Source organism: Lemur catta, chromosome 4 (assembly GCF_020740605.2).
Source record: "Lemur catta isolate mLemCat1 chromosome 4, mLemCat1.pri, whole genome shotgun sequence".
Lineage (NCBI taxonomy): Eukaryota > Metazoa > Chordata > Mammalia > Primates > Lemuridae > Lemur > Lemur catta.
Window position 1 is genome coordinate 20,304,831 of NC_059131.1, and position 17,727 is coordinate 20,322,557.

Sequence of the window (17,727 nt, forward strand, 5' to 3'; positions counted from 1 at the left end):
ACATTTTCTTGCTTAAACTTACTCCCTACAGAAAGCTCTAGGAGTAACTTTGCTATGCTTTATTCTTTACTGAAGATTTTCTCAGTACTTAGATATTTAATTCAGAGAATAGTATTTCTCTCATTTATTGAGCATTTCTCGAATATATTCTATTTGTGTTGCACTTTGCCCTGTTAGATACATGAAATAAGTATAAAAACATGTCTATTCTGTGGATGCTTATAATATATTTAGGAAGATCAAATATATGCATTTACCTTGTACTGTTGTGTATTTGTGATTGTGTGTATATGTTTTGTCTTTATCACTAAGCATAAACTCCTTGAAGATAAATATCTTTGTATTGACATGGTGTGTATCACAGTGCCTCACATGTAGGTTGTGTTTATTATGATTTTTTAAAGTATATAGAGCAGTAAAACAACATAAAACTATTTATAATTAAATACTCAAGTGAATGGTGTAACCAGTCATTATTGTTGAATTTTAGAAGTAACAACAATCAGTGTGTACCAGATTTGTTAGGCTTCATGCAGGAGAAGGTAATTTAGTGGGCTTATAAGGGATGGTAAAAACTGAGCAAGGAGAGAGAACATTTTAACTGGCTATAATAGTATTTGGAGGGCATTGAGCAGATCACATTGACTGGAATAAAAGATAGGTATTGGCTTGTAGATAAAGAGAAGGGTGGGTAAATAGGTGGGAACATCGTATTTTGGAGATCTTAAGTACCAGTTTGGAAAGTTTGCCATTACTCCATTTCATATTAGAGAATTATTGAAGTTTCTTGAAATAGGAAATTTTGGGGCAAAACTTTTAGAAGATTTACTTGGTGATAATAGGTATTACGGCTGGAGGGGAACTAGTATTAGGAGACCGTTTAAGAGAGTATGATAATAATTGAGTTCCCGCAGTCTGTCAGCTCTTTGATAGAAGGCGTTTTTGTTTGATCTTTAGTACCTAGCATAGAGCTCTAAGCAGAGTTCAAATATTTATTCAGTGAAGGCATGAATGTATGGACTAGGTGATCTGGGCCTGGATAGAGCTGTTAGCAGTAGGAAAAATCCACATGAGTGATATTTTGGAGGAAATATTGAAATCACTTGTTTTCTAAGAGTATAAAGAGTATATGTAAGGTCAAAGATGACAGTAAAGTTTCAGCACGGGTTATTAAGGAATAGGAGTGCTATCCCTAGACATAGGGAAGTCAGCTAGGGAATGAGGAGAGTAAGAGAAGGGGCAGTTATGATCACAGTTTTTAGACTTGCTGAGTTTGACATTGAAATGCCTCATATGTACAGATTTAAGGGCTCAAATGAGAACTGAAGTCTGAATGTTTAAATTTAGATATCATTATATAGATATTATTTGAGCAGTAAAAATGATTGTACTGATAAAACTGTTTTTTATGGATGTGTGCAGAGTGTGTACATAAGTATACACACTCTTATACACTATAACCGAGTATGTGTATTAGATTGTCAATAAAAGAATCTGCTTTTTAATATAAGCAAATGATGAAGTCTGATTCTTGGATTGAGCAGAGGAAAAAAGGGAGCTACAGAAGGAGTCAGAAAAGAAATGAAAAGGTAGAATTTACAACATAAATTTGTTCATGAGACTTTGTTGTCTTATGTTTTATAATGCTACTACTAATACCAACAGTAGTACTCCTATATCACTTGCTGAGTGCTTACTGCATGCCAGACACTGTGCTAGGCACGCTGTCTCTTTTTATCCTCACAACAAGTCTGTGATGTCAATACTAGTGTATCTCCCTTTTACTGATAAAGAAACTGAAGGCTAAAGAAGTTAAAACTTGCCCAAGTTTACTTGAGCTAATAAATAATTAAGAGACCTTGTGAATATAAATCTAACTTTTTTGACTCCAAGCCAAATGTTCTTCCCATTATACCAAACTTATGTATGTTTAATTTCTGCAAGGCAAGGACTGTATCTATACAGAATCAGTCCTCAGTAAAAGCTTATTAATTAGCAGGCAGTGACTGGACAGTAACATTTCCTATAAAAATAATCATCACGTACTTTGGATGTAGCTGGTTCTACTTTTCTACCTGGATGTTTACATTCATAGTATATTAAGAGGTAAAACTTTTTTGATTGCTTGTTGTGGATGTTAATTTAAAAGAGGATATCAGTTCTTTTATTTGAAAAATTAACCATTCAGAAAGTACTTTTCAATATTTTTTCTTAAACTAATATAAATTTCTTTTAGAAGTTTTTCTGATACATTCTTCAGAACATGTATACATTAGCAAGGAAATAAGAAGAGCCTACCATTTTCTATTTTTCCAGGGGATATCATTTTCAATGCCCAATACCCAGAGCTGCCCCCCGACTTTATCTTTGGAGAGGATGCTGAATTCCTGCCAGACCCCGCGGCTTTGCAGGTGAGTACTACAGGCTCACTCACATTGATCTGCATTTGTTGTAAGGAAAACAAAATTGGCTCTTGACAGTTGCTAAACAGATTTGTCAAACGTGGGTTTTTTTCTACCCCTCTTTTCTCTGTGCTGTGAAATAAGTACAACTCTTTATGTGCCAAAATAGTTAAATAAGAGATTTTTTTTTCATTGCAATTTTCCTTTCAGGCTACTTTGAATTAATGAAAGTCTCCAGCATATTGGTTGAAATATTTTTACTTTAGTTTAAAGAGACATGTTGAAAATGTTTTCTTTGTTTTAACTTAATATTTCATGCCTGCAATCAATTTTCTAATGTTTACTAACACTTCATTGCAGGACTTGTTAGGAGAGTGTTTTTTGGCTCTTCAAGAGGCCTTTTTTGTATAGAAGTGAAAGTGGCAAATTTGGATTTGTATCCACATTATCTCAGTAGTATTATCAGAAGGGTAAAGACCAGATTAAGTGTTCTTTATTAAGCAAGACCAAAAACTTTGTAGTTGAAATAAATGTTTCTGGAATTAAAGCAAGAATTTTCACCACTGGGGAAAAGGGTGATGGTTCTTGTCAGAGCACATGTGGTTTAGTAAAAGTTGTGTGTTATGCATGGCTGATGGAGAAAAACATGTGCCATTTTGTTGAAATGGTTCTGACAAGACAAACTGTCTCTTTCTTTTCCTTCTCAACTTTGAGTTTGGTATGATACCTATACTGTAAGAGGTTTATTTTTGTTCAAAACAATATTCTTAGTTTTGTTTTTTGTTTTGTCTTGTTAAAGTTTTATAATTAAAAGTTTTCATGATTTACTTTGAAATCTTGTCCTTCCTTTTAAAGGGGAAGTATTAAACAGGAAGTATTAATCAAAACCTAAAGAATTATTTTAAACTTTGGAATACAGCTATAAAAATACTGTCGGCAAGAGTAGGATAGATTTGTTATAAAATTTTTAATAATTGCAATATGCTCTTATTGTATTTGATTAAAATTTTTTGAAGTTAAATATGACCCCTTTAGATCCTTTTTATTACATATTCACTCCATATTGAAGCTCAGGGGTTTAATTGGAAAACATCAGGCAGAGGTTTCACTTACAGACTTCTACTGTATCAAATCTGCCCAGTGTAGGGTAGCATTTGTCAGATGCCACATTACAGTCTAAGTGCCTCAGGAGTTTACAGGAGGTCAGAAAATGCTTTGTAGTGGAGGTAAGACTTGTACTCATTCTTGAAGAGTGGAACAAAAGTGGGAAGTATGGCAGAGAATATTTCAGGTGGGGAAATGACATAAACAAATTTGAAGAAGCTATGATATATATAATATATTGCTAAAGAAGGTACTGATAGGTTTACTGACGTATAAGTTACTATAAGGAAGGGCTAGAAAAGGTTAGTAAGATAAATCGTGAGAAGATTGTAGAATGCATTGAATGCTGGGCTAAGAGCCATTGAAGGAAATGATGAAGGGAGAATCATCTAACAGCAATGTGATCAATATAATGGATTAAGGAGAAATTGAAGACCAGAATTGAGGATGGTTGTAAAAATTTAGTGGAAGAAAAGGGGCTTTGATCCAGGATGATACAAGTGGGAATAGTATGATGGAGAGAATAAGAAAGATGTGTTTACAACTTCTTTTTTTGAAATTGCATTTAAAATTTGTAGTGCATGTCTGCAATATTGGCAAAAATTATGAGAGTATAGATTTTAAAAGCTAAAAAAGACCTTAAGATCCATCTTATTCTACTCTTCTATTTTAGTACTGAGGAAATTGACCTAGATTTATATAAGTCTGTGTCAGAGCTGATATAATAATGTCACTCTTTTGATGTTTAGTCCGAGTAAAGTTATCACAAATGTTTTTGAGAAATTAGCTGAAAAAGGGCAACCCAAAAATCAAAGCATTAGATCTAAGAGAAAGATTGCAAATCTAGGGACATACCTTCTTTTTAATGATAGTTAATCAGGGCTTCTTCATAGACCCAAGGGCTGGGTGAACCCAGATAAACAACCAGAGTACATTCTCTACTAGCTGGGTGATGTCCAAATAGCCCTGGAAGTTGCACATGATGTTCATTGTCACTTGGTTAAAACATTAGTACAGAATAAACTACAAGGCCTTATCCCCAGCAGACATTGCCCTGAGCACAGCTATGGTTTAGTTCTTGGATTCAGCTCAGACTATTTCCCCCCTTCTTTAAGTGCTCAGAGCACAGTCACTAATAACCTGACTAGTCTACATATGGTTCTGAATGAAGGGGGATTACATATTTCATCACCCATGGAGTACAAAACAGAATGCCTAGATTTCTCAGATTTTTCCCCTGAAGTACTAGTTGCAGAAGGGGGTGAATTATGTATCCTTAGAATCTGGAAGTGCAGTCTAAAATAGTTCCTGTGGCAAATATGGAATTTCTTTGAAGTTTTCTGTTTTTTCTTAAACATTTATGAAAATTTTACATTTGTTTATTTAATGTACCTGTATTTTTAATATAAAAATGTTATAAATATTTGATTTGAGAAAAAGTTGGACTCCCCAATGTGTTCCAATTTGAGAATTATAGTTTTAGAGAATATATGTAATCTTTTATTTATTCAATTTATTTAAACCTACTGCTTTCCAAAAAAAGATTTTAGGTAGCCTACGTAAAGGACACATATAAAGTTAATAGAAATATGTGGGGTGCTGTAAGTGATCAGATGAAGCCATCTCTTTCTGTACCCAGATTCTTCAGTCAGGAGGCGAGTTCCATTAAGGACCTTGAGATTTTTAGATGAGTGTAAAATACTGAATAGATACCAGATCTAAAGATAGATATCTCATGGATACTAGAGAATCATAAAAATCATTGAGTTTTAGGACCTTAGTGGTCCAGTGGTTCCAATTCTGGATATACATAAAAATAATCTGGGAAGCTTATTAAAAATACAAATTCTTCTGTTGATTATTTCCTTTGCTGTACAGAATCTTTTTAATTTAACCAAGTTCCATTTATTTGTTTTTCTTGTTGCTGTATTTGCCTTTGGGGTCTTAGTCATAAATTCTTTGCCTAGGCTGATGTCTAAAAGAGTTTTTCATACATTTTCTTCTTTTTTGTTTCATGGCTTACATTTAAGTCTTTTATCCATCTTGAATTAATTTTTTAATATGGCGAGAGATAGGGGTCCTGTTTTGTTCTTCTGCATGTGGTCATCCTGTTTTTCCAGCATCATTTATTGAATAGGACTTCCTTTCCCCAGTGTATGTTGTTGTCTGTTTTGTCAAAGATTAGTTGGTTGTAGATACATGGTTTTATTTCTGAGTTCTCTATTGTGTTCCATTCGTCTGTGTCTCCACTTTTGTACCAGTACCATGCTGTTTTGGTTACTATAGCCTTGTAGTATAATTTGACATTAGGTAATGTGATGCCTTCAGATTTGTTCTTTTTGCTTAAGATTGCTTTGGCTATTCAGGCTCTCTTTTGGTTCCAAATGAAGTGTAGAATTATTTTTTTCTAGATTTGTGAAATATGACGTTGGTATTTTGATGGGATTGCGTTGAATCTCTAAATCATTTTGGGAAGTGTGGAAATTTTAACAATGTAAATAATCAACAGAGTAAACAGACAACCTACAGAATGGGAGAAAATATTCATAAACTATACATCTGATAAAGGGCTAACATGCAGACTCTATAAAGAACTCAAACAAATCATCAATAAAAAAACAAACCTATTAAAAAGTGGGGAAAAGACATGAACAGAAGTTTTTAAAAGAAGATAAATAAATTTCCAAGAAACATATGAAGAAATGCTCAACATCACTAATCATCAGGGAAATGCAAATTAAAACCCCAGTGAGATATACTACTTTACCACTGTTAGAATGGCCATTATTAAAAAGTCAAAAAACAATAGATGCTGACATGGATGCAGAGAGAAAGGAACACTTAAACACTGTTGGTGGGACTGAAAATTAGTACAACCTCTATGGAAAACAGTTGGGAGATTCTTCAAAGAAATAAATGTAATCTTAGTGTTCAACTCAGCAATCCCACTACTGGGTATCTACTTAAAGGAAAAGAAGTCATTTTATTGAAAAGACACCTATACTTGAATGTTTTATTGCAGCACAATTCACAATCACAAAGATGTGAAATCACCCTAAGTGCCCATCAATTCATGAGTGGATTAAGAAAAAAAAAAATATATATATATACACACCATGGAGTACTACTCAGCCATAAAAAGGAATGAAATAGTGTATTTTGCAGCAACTTAGATGGAACTGGAGACCATTATCCTAAATGAAGTATCTCAGGAATGGAAAAACAACCACCACATGCTCTCTAATAATTGGGAACTAATGAATACGCACAAAGACACCAAGAAGGGAGGAGGATGGGAGGGAGTAAGTGGTAAAAACTTACCTATTGGGTACAGTGAACACTATTCAGGTAATGGGCAAACTAAAAGCCCTGACTAAAGCATTATAAAAGGTATCCATGTTACAAAAACATTTGTAGCCCCTTAATATTTTGGAAAAAAATAGATTCCTGGACCTCACTGGACCTACTGAATTAGATGCTTTGGGAAGCCTACGAGCTGTTAAATTCTCTGGGCTGTTTTTATATATTAGTCTGTGAACTATTAATGGGAACCGCTGATTGAATCCATTGTTTATAGTAATGTCTCCAACAAAGGCCATTTACCTTTGTTTAACATTATATCTAGTGAGGTATCACTTTTTATTTTGGGGACAGCTCAAATTTTTTTTTATATATGACAGTTTTATTGAGACAATTTATATGCCAGACAGTTCACCCATTTAAAGTGTATAATTCAATGGTTTTTATTATAATACATTCACAGAATTGTGCAACTATCACTATAAATTTTGAACATTGTTGTCACCCCAAAAATGAAACCTTAGAATTAGCACTTTCCTATCCTCCTACCCCTACCACCCACTCCCACCCAAGGCAGCAACTAATTTGCATTCTGTCTCTATGGATTTGCCTCTTCTGGACATTTCATATAAATGGAATCATATAATATGTCGTCCTTTGTGATTGACTTATTTCACTTAGCATAGTGTTTTTTATGTACCATGTATCACTATTTCATTTTTATCACCAAATAATATTTGTTTGTATGCACATCACATACTACACTTTATTTATCCATTAGTCAGTGATGGACATTTGGTTTGTTTCCATGTTTTGGCTATTATAACTATTGTTGTTGTGTGGACATATTTTTATTTCGCTTGGATATATCCCTAGGAGTAGAATTGCAGGGTCAAATGGTAATGCTATGTTTAGCTTTTTGAGGAAATACCAGACTGTTTTCAAAAGTGGGTACATCATTTTATGTTCCTACTCTCCGAGTATAAGTGTTCCAATTTCTCCACATACTCAACAACACTTGTTATTGTATGTCTTTTTGATTGTAGTCATCCTAGTAGGTATTAAATGGTATCTCATTATGGTTTTGATATTGTTGAATTGTAAGAATTCTTTATATATTGTGGGTAAAGTCCTTCATCAGCTATTTGATTTGCCAAATTTTCTCCCATTCTGTGGATTATCTTTTCACTTTCTCCTTAGAAAGTGTCTTCTGGAGGATGAAAGTTTTAAATTTTGATGAAGTCCAATTTATCTATTTTTTTTTCTTTTGTTGCTTGTGCTTTTGGTTTTATATCTAAGAAACCATTGCCTAATCCAAGGTTATGAAAATTTACTCTTAGATTTCGTCAAAGAATTTATAATTCTTAATGGTATGTTGAGGTCTTTGATCCATTTTGAGTTAATTTTTGTATATGGCTTAGGTTGGGACCCCATTTTGTTTTGTAAGTGGACTTATAGATGTCTTAGCACAATTTATTGGAAAGACTTTTTTCGTTATTGAATTTTCTTGGGATTCTTGTCAAAACTCAATTGATTATAAGCGTGAAGGTTTATTTCTGGATTCTCAATTTTATTCCATTGATGTGTATGTCCATCCTTATACCAGTACCACATTGTCTTGGCTGCTGTGACTTTGTAACAAATTTTGAAATTGGGAAGTGTGAGTTTTCCAACTTTGTTTTTTGTTTATAAGATTGTTTTCACTCTTAGGGGTCCCTTGCATTTCCTTATGAATTTTAAGATCACGTTAGCAATTTCTGTAAAGTATCCAGCTGGGATTTTGATAGGGATTGTGTTGACTCTGTAGATCAATATAGAGATTATTGCCATTTAGCAATCATAAGCTGACTTTCCATTTAGTTAGGCCTTCTTTAATTTCTTTCAACAATGTTTTATAATTTTCAGAGTATAAGTTTTGTATTTCTTTTATCACATTTATTCCTATGTTATGTTTTTATGCTATTATTATACATGGAATTTTTTAAAATCTCATTTTCAGTTTTACATTGCTGCTGTGTAGAAATACAATTGATTTTTGTATTTTATCCTGTAACCTTACAGCTCTAACTTTTAGTATAAAGTGTTTCTTTCTATTGAATAAAAATATCTTTACAGATGTATGTTCTTTATCTTTTTCTGCTTTTTTGAGGTAAATAAATTTGTTGAGGAAGGTGGATTATTATATATTTTGATATTGAGATGTGAGTATAAAATAGTGACATTGTTTTTCCTTTGAATTTATGAACTGAGCTTAAAGCATTTCCTCAGACAGAATAGAAGCAGCATTATAATAAACTCATAGTATTTCTGGGAGCTACTTTTAAGGTCAGCACTTATAAGTTCTAATAGATTTGTTAAAAATCAGATTCACTGCTTTATATTCTATGTGCTAATAATTAATTCATCAAACTATTTAATTCAACAATAATTCAGTATTATGACCTAGGGCCCTAGGCAATAGAGCTTTGCTCTAGATGTGTTTCTGAGATAAGGCTCTGCTGTAGATGTGGCTAGTAGGAAGACAGACACACAGCTTTACTTACTTAATAGATGGTATAAGGACATCATGGAAATACCTCTCTTTTACTGTATTCTTTTGTACCTGTTTGTCATACTGTTTCATGTGTCATGAATAAGATGTTGACCTACTGATACCCTCTTTACTAATACAAAAGCATAAAAATCAACAAAAGACAAATGGAAGAAAATCCTATTTGTTAGTATTTATTGATTGCATACTATGTGTCCAACACTGTGCAATATGGAACTTGACCTTAAGGAGGCTAAATTTTAGGGGAGGTAAGACATAGATATATGAAAACAGACGTTGGTAATATATAATTAAATGTTGGAATAATTGAAACAAAAATAGTGGCATGGGGTAGTTAAATAGGGTTTTTCACATACATTATATAATGTAAGAAGAGAGTATGATCAATAAATTAAGACAGGACCCATTATAAAGAAAAAGGAAATTATTGTCGGTTGGAATTATGGGATTAAAATCATCACCAAAATGATAGAACTTGTGCTGGACTCTGAGTGATGGACACTCTCACCTTAGGACCTTTTCATTTACTGTTCACCATTTTCATTCACTTTGTCTGGAACTCTTCCTTCAGTTATCCGAATGGCTTGTCCCCTCTCTTCTCCAAATGTCATTATATAGAGAGGCCTTCCCTGACATTCCTATACAAAATAGTAACATTCTCCCCAGCACTCTCTTATCTTCATCATGCTCTATTTTCTTCATAACATTTACCGCCACTTGGTGATTTTGGTTGCTTATTTGTTTGGTGTCTGTCTCTGCCAGTGTGACCAACTTCCCTGATTTGCCCAGGACTCAGGAGTTTTCCAGAATGTGGGACATTCAGTATTAAAACAAGATAATCCCAGGAAAACTGGGACAACGGGTCAGCCTTGTCTCTTCACTGGAAGAGAGAACAGCACTTTGGGAGAGAATGGAATTGGTTTTGTTTACTGCTGTATCCTAGTAACTAGAAGAGTGCCTGGTACCTAGAGGTGGACAATACATGTTTGTGAGATGAGCTGGTTTCCTTTAAGGTTCTGTATTCCTTAAGGGACTTGCTAGTTTCCAAGACTAGAGAATATGCTTTAGATTAAAATTTCAAAATAGCCGAAAAAATTTAGTTTTAGAGAAGTTTGTGGGGATAAATTGGTTAACAGAACCTCTGAAGCAGTGATTTTCGGCTTCTGCTTTGCAACACCCTGTGGTATGTTCAGCTACCTCAAAGGGTATTGTGAAATTTTTTTCCCCAAAAGTAATAATGATAATCCTCTTTAGTTTAAAATAAAGTTGCATAAAGGAGGAAGGGTGGATCATAAATTTATATGAGAGCATGTTGCAATCATAGTGAGATTGGAAAACACTGCTGTCTGACTTCCTGATTTGAGGAAGGTGAGGGTGACTTAGTGTTTGGGACAAGCATCTTCAGAGTAGTGAACCTAATGCTACTGCAGGTACTATCCACTCCTTGTTTGAGTCCTTCATTGACTGTTCTGCTTGCATGGGCTTTTGTCACTTTTCTTCCTCTTTACTGTGCTTCCTACAGAAAGACATTTTTTGATTGTGTCCCTGCAAAATAGTTCCTATCCCCTGTGTACATCAAATACATGCTAAGAATGCACTGAGCTAAAATGGACTGTGTGTTACACTGTTGAAAAATGCCATCCAGATGTGTGGTGCTCCTGTTCCTAGCACTTCCGAGTTCTTTGGCCTATAAAATATTTTAAAATAGAATGCTCTCTCATTTTCAAATCTCTGTTTATTGCCTTATTTGAGACCTATGAAACACTCATCTTAAGCCCTCAAGCTGGACATAGTGCTCAAGGCAGATAACTAAGCAGAGTTGCAGCATAGGGCTACACTTAAAGTATAGATTTAGAGATGCATGCACAGGGTACTGTGGGAACATAGGCAGCAGTACTTTATCAGATCCATGTATGTATGGTAAGTGTCAGGGATTTAAAAACATATTTGTTTTTAAATTTAATATATATTTTTATATAACTGTTTTTCTCAAATAACATACACCTAGAAGAGTGTACAAATCATAAGGTATAGCATGGTGAATTTCCAAGTGAGCACAACCATGTAACTAGCACCCTGGATCAAGAAACAGAACATTTCTAGAAGCCCCACTCATATCCCCTTCCATCACTATGACCACCTTGCCTAAGAGTAAACACTGCTGATTTCATGTTGCCATTTTTATTTTTGCCTCTTTTTGATCTTTATGCAAATAGAGTCAACCAGTATATATTCGTATGTCTGGCTTCTTTCATTCAGCATTTATTTGTGAACTTTGCCTGTGTATTTTGGTTGTTGTTCGTGCTCACTGTATTCCATTGTATGAGCATACCACAGTTTATCCATTCTACTATTGATTGATGTGAGTTATTTTCAGTCTTTTGCTATGGTGAATAGTGCTACTATGAGCATTCTTTTATGTATCTTGGTGAATATATGTATGCATTCCTGATGTGTATATATTGAAGGGTGGACTTGCCAGGACACGTGGTGTAGAAGATAGGTCAGTTTGAGGTCTCTCAACTTTACTAGTTTATCAGTCAGAGTCCAGTTAGGAGACAGAGACCATCACAGTAATTCGAATAAGAAAAATGTTGGTATAAAGAATTATTTACTTAAAGGAGTAAAAGAGAACTCTAAAGAATGCAAGTCTAGCAGGTGTAGAAAGCAGCTATTCTAGGGCTAAGGGGCAGTACTCAAGAGGGAACAAACTTGGAAGACCCTTTCTCCTTTTCTCCATCGTGTCCCCCACAGCTGAAATTCCCACCTCCTTGTTGGAGAGGGTGTGGCTGTAGCCCACTGGAAGCTGGAGGCCTTCACTGAGGATCCTGCGGGCCAGAGCTGGTGCTGGTGGCCTGCTGGGTGCTGGTAGGCTGCGACTGGCTAGTAGAAATGGGCTGGGTCCAGTGAAACAGGCTGGGCGTTGGGCACTACTAGGTTTCCTGCATGCCTCTGGCAGCCGAACCGTAGGAGCAGGAAGAACAGTACACCAGAATCAGGGTAAGAAGTTCCTCCCTCTGCTGTACCTTGCACTGTCCCTCCATTTCTGTGTTGACAAGCTGAACATAGCAGCCACTGGCAAAGGAAAAATATTTATAGTGTCTAGCCCTAGTTTCATAAACAGGGTAAAGAAGAGTGGATTTGGGAGATGAGAGACAATAAATGAATAAGTAGTACAAGTAGACAATGCCAAATTTACCTTCCAGTTTGTTATTTTTTTTTGCTGTTAAACCCATCTAATGAGTTTTTAATTTTAGGTAATATATTCTTCAATTCTATAATTCTATTTGATTCTTTTCTATAAATTCCAATTCTCTGGTGAATTTCTTTATTTTTTCATCTATTTTCTACTTAGTTTTCTTCATTTTCTTGCACATATTAATCATATTTATTTTCAACTCCATTTCACCTAACTGTAATATCTGGATTATCCTTGGGTCTGTTTGTTTTGCCTACTTTTTTCCTTGGTTATTAATAACATGGTTCGGTATTTGGTGTTTCTAGTAGTTTTAAGTGGATGTCAGATATTTCAGTTAAAAAATTATAGAGACTCCAGATGATTCCATCTTTTTGCAGAGAGAGGGGGTTTATTATCCCCTCTGATAGGCAGATAGGCTGATCTGATAGGCTAATCACTTTAATCTATTCAAGAACTTTGCTGAGTTGAGGCTGGTTTATGGCTTTGGTAAGAGTCTGTTTACCTCTGGTTCACTCCTGTTCTTGAGGTAGAGCTTTTCAGAGTTTACCTGGCAAGCTGGAGTGGCCAATGTTCGTAAACAATTCTAAGTGCCTTGACCCATAACATATTTTAAAATAGAATGTTCTGTCATCTGTCAAATACTTAAGTGCACAGGCAATGTGGATCTTTGCCCTGATGAATCCCAAATCCTAAATGTTATCATGCAAGACTGCTGATAACTCTGCTATGCTTTTCAGAGGCATTTTCTTAACTTTTAACTTCTAGACCCGGGCTTCCCCAGAATTCTTCAAAGTCCTGAGAGGAACTGGCTGCATGTTTCAGATCTCTCAACATCCTGCGAAAAGTTCTGTGCTTTTTAAGCCTCAGCAGCAGTATAGCCTGGAGTCTCAGCTTCCCTGCTGTGCCCTGAATTTGCATACGTCCCTAGAGGGAAAGCGGCTGCAGAAGTAAGCTCCTCTCCCTGGGTTCTCTCCTCCCTGAGATTCTCTCCTCCCTGAGGTTCTCAGCCCCTCCAGTTCTCATCACTTCCATGGATAGTGAATACCTTCAAATAGATAATGTATATTTTATCTAACTTTGTAGCTGTTCTTACTGAAAGTGCTGGTCTGTACAAAGCTACTCCATCCCACCTGGAAGTACAGACCAGTGGTATAATATTTTGAGAACATATAATTTTACCTTTTATTTTCAAAGCAAAAGTGCAGAAAACTTGAGTCGACCATAAAATACTATATACCTCATTGGTAAGAATACAGAATTAATAAAGATTAATTATTAATAATTAAGTAAAATGATGTTAAAAGTTCAATAACATTTATAAAAATTAATAAAATATTTGATAAACTTGTACTTCTTCCTTTTTTATGAAAACCTAGATTTTAAGTTTCAATAGATAATACTAAGGTAAAAATAAAAACATTATTTAGGATGCTATCTCTGGTTCTTTGGAGTTAAATGCAGCTTGTAATCAAAGCAGGTATCAATAAATTACCTCAGTGAATATGGGAAAATTACTAGAAATTTTGATGGAAAACTGGCTTATGTGCTGATGTACTAGGAACTCTCTTGTACTTTTGTCATTATCTATTTTAACTTATCAGTCATGAAAACATTTTATGAGGTAGGAAGGAAGTTGATGTTCTTTTTTTTTTAATGTATCTCCTAAGGGGAGACAGTGGAAGGCCCCTGGATTAAAAATTATAGTTTATAAATTTATCTATTTTTCCAAAGGTGTTGCTATTATAGCCAATGATGGATTAAGAGGAGGAGTATTAATATATACACGTTATGTATACACATAATTTTGAAAGCATGTGTTATAAACAAGGCTTTAAAAGCATAGTTGTAGAAAAACAGAATGTCTTGAAAGTACAAACAAGGTACATTTAAAATGTTCACTCTCATAAGACGAATGAAAAAAAGGCAAACCAAGTTATTTTTTGAAATCCAATGGTAAATATAACATTTAGCAGATGTTGCTAGTTTTGATTTACTCAATTGAATTTGTAAAAATGCTTCTGGGAAAATGAGGTACTGAGCTGAGTATAAACCATTGCAGTTCAAGAATGTGCTTATTCAGAGGAGTTATTTAATGGTCAGTTTTGAAGATAACCCATTGTCTTTGGTTGATCATCTCTCTTTGTTATCCTTTCTCTTTATCATCTCCTATTCTCTCTACCACTCCCCTCAAAGAGCTGGATGTTTAAATTATAATAATGTGTTTTTATTAATAATAGCACATGAAATATAGGTAAGTACCAAGAAATCTAGTCCATAATCCCACATAAATTAGAGATGAGTATTCACATTTTAGTGGAGTTTTACTTTCAGTGTTTTTGTGTGTCTGTGCCACATGCATATATGCCTTCCACATTTTTCAGTTTTTTTTACTTTATATATTACTGTAAGCGTTTCTCCTATGACATTAGAAATTCATCTGAAGCATCTTTTAAAATTGGCTTCTATTCTTTTGACCTATTCTTGATTGTTAGTACCTCCCCAGAAAAATAAAAGATTTATCTCAAACCAGTCCTTTTTCTTTATTTTTAAGTTTGTTACTCATAGAAAAGGAGCTCCACTTAAGGCTAAAGGAAATTGTGATTACTTGTGAATTCTTAACCCTCTTTTCCCTTACCATGAATAACCAATAGTTGGTTATGGTTAATAACTTACTCAAAAAATCTCTTTATCATTTTAAGTCTAGTGTCTATGAACAGGGATTCTGCTTATGTTTCTCTTAAGAAGATTAAGGGAGAAATGAAGGTTTTAGTAAACCAACATCAAAATTGTTTTTGGCTAACACATGTAGAGCTTTGAGTAGGAGATAAAGAACCTACCTTTTAAGATACACACTAAGGTTTTAAAATTTAACTTATTTTTTTAATTTTAATGAATAAATATGCTGATTACCACATTAAATAGTACTGGAATTCTGATAAACTGGTGATTATGGAACCTAAGGTGATCTGAGACTTTATGGAAGAGGAAGGGTTTTAGCTGGGTCTTCGAGCAGTATTTGGATGTAGAAGATGAAGAGACGAGAGGGTGGCACTGTAGGCAGGTATGAGAAGCATCACATATCAAGGATGGCCTATTAGAAGCACTGAGCAAATCAGTTTGCTTGGAGTAGAGTTTGCATAGGCAAATAGCAAAAAATACAGTTATAGAGGTAGGTTGAGGCACAATTATAAGGGGTTTAGAATGCAAAGCTAAGAATTATTAATTGCTAGTTTATTCTGTGATTTTTAAAAACTACCACAGCCTTAGGTTTGTTTTTGTTTTTCCTTCATAATATGATTTACCAAGACGCTGAAACTTTTTGTGAGATGCTCATGAACTGAGGATAATATTTTTTCCCTTCTGGTATTGAGGATTCCAGAAATTTCTGATGCTTTTACTTTTTAGCCACCTGCTGTTAAGTATACTTCTGGAAATAGTTATGAACTTCATGTGTATACATTAGTTTTTCAGAAGAGTTAGATTTTTATTATACATTTTTAAAGAAAAATGTGCAGTTGATTGTTGATTATATTCCCTTGTAGTCTCTAAATTAATTATTTCATATTCTTCACTTGTTTCAAAGGCTGATCTTACAACAGGCTTGCTTTGTGTGCTTTTGGCATGCAGGATCTTATGAGGGAAGGGCTACTTATTTTTTAGTAAACTTTTAGAACTTTAGTTTTATATTTTATAAAATTATTACAGAGATAGTTCCATGTACTCTACATTCAATTTCCTCTGTTGCTACCACCTTACATTACTATGGTACATTTGTGACAATTGATGAACCAATATTGATATATTATGGTAAAGTTCATACTTTATTTGGAATTTTGAAAATTTTTTCATAATGTCCTTTTTCTGCTCCAAGATCTCATCTGGGATACCACATTACATTTAGTCCTTATGTCTGTTTGGGCTTCTCTTGGTTGTGACAGCTTCTTATATTTTCCTTGTTTTTGGTGACTGTGATGGTTTTGAGGAGTAACTGGTCAGGTATTTTTTAGAATGTCCCTCAATTGGGATTTGTCTGATGTTTTTCTGATGATTAGGCTGTGGTTATGGGATTTTGTAGGAAGACCTCAGAGGTACAAAGCCATTTTCATCACATCAAATCAAGGGTACATACTATCAATATAAGTTTCCACTTTTATTATTAACCTTAATCACTTGGTTTGAGGGAGTGTTTGCTTCACTATAAAGTTACATAAACTTTTCCTCCCCCTTTTTGTACTGTACTCTTTGGAAGGGACTTGTCATGTGCAACCGCAGAAGTGGGGAGTTATGCTCTACCTCTTTGAGGGCAGAGTAGCTACATAAATTATCTGGAATTTGTCTGCATGAGATACTCATCTGTTCTTCTCCATTTATTATGTATTCAATCATTTATTTCAATATGGACTTACAGACATTTATTTTATACTTTGGATTATAATCAATACTGTGTTATTTATTTTGCTACTCAAATTGTTCTAACTTTGGCCATTGGAAGTTTTTTGATATGCCCCCATCATTGTAGTTGTTTTTGTTTGTTTGTTTTTTGGAGCACTTTCTTACTTTCTGGCACTATGAGATACTCCTAGGCTCGTCTTGTAAATTCCCTGTTGTAGTTCTAGAATCAGCCATTTCTCCAAGGAGCTCTGATTCTTTTTAATTAGAGAAAGATATTAGAAACCAAGATATGAGTGCTAGGTGTGCTTGTTGCTATTGGGGTATTGTTCCTTTTAGGTACTCAGCTAACAGAGCAAGGAAATATATATATAAGTATTTGTATATGTAACTACTAGTATCTATATTAAGGTTTCATATATCATTTCATACTGATGTCTCCAACTCTTATCCACTACCACATGGATCATTCTAGTCACTGGGAAGGATTATTTTAAGATCCCATTTGTATATATACTGATCTCTGCTTTTTTGTGATATTATTTCCATCATCTTATTAGTTAGTTCCTTCTGCAAACATGTGTTGAGCCTGTACTATATTTAAACCTTGTGCTAGGTGCTAAGGATATAAAAATGAATGACACATTGCTGTAGTCACAGTTTCTTCAATACCTGTTTATTGAATCCATCATATTGTAGGCACTGTGCTCCATGCTGATGGTTCAGTGATGGAGAAAATATGGCTACAGATAGTTATGATATAAGGCAGAATGTAACTGTGG

The 17,727-nt window shown here is 34.4% G+C and overlaps 1 protein-coding gene across 2 annotated transcripts in view; it reads left to right on the plus strand.

The window, feature by feature from the left end:
• BABAM2 (BRISC and BRCA1 A complex member 2) overlaps nt 1–17,727 on the plus strand; it is a 387,195-nt gene that overhangs the window by 80,482 nt on the left and 288,986 nt on the right. For both annotated transcript variants that reach the window (XM_045549309.1, XM_045549308.1), the window contains exon 4: nt 2,317–2,411. In XM_045549309.1, the coding sequence (XP_045405265.1) occupies nt 2,317–2,411 (95 nt within the window). The remainder of the gene's footprint in view (nt 1–2,316; nt 2,412–17,727) is intronic.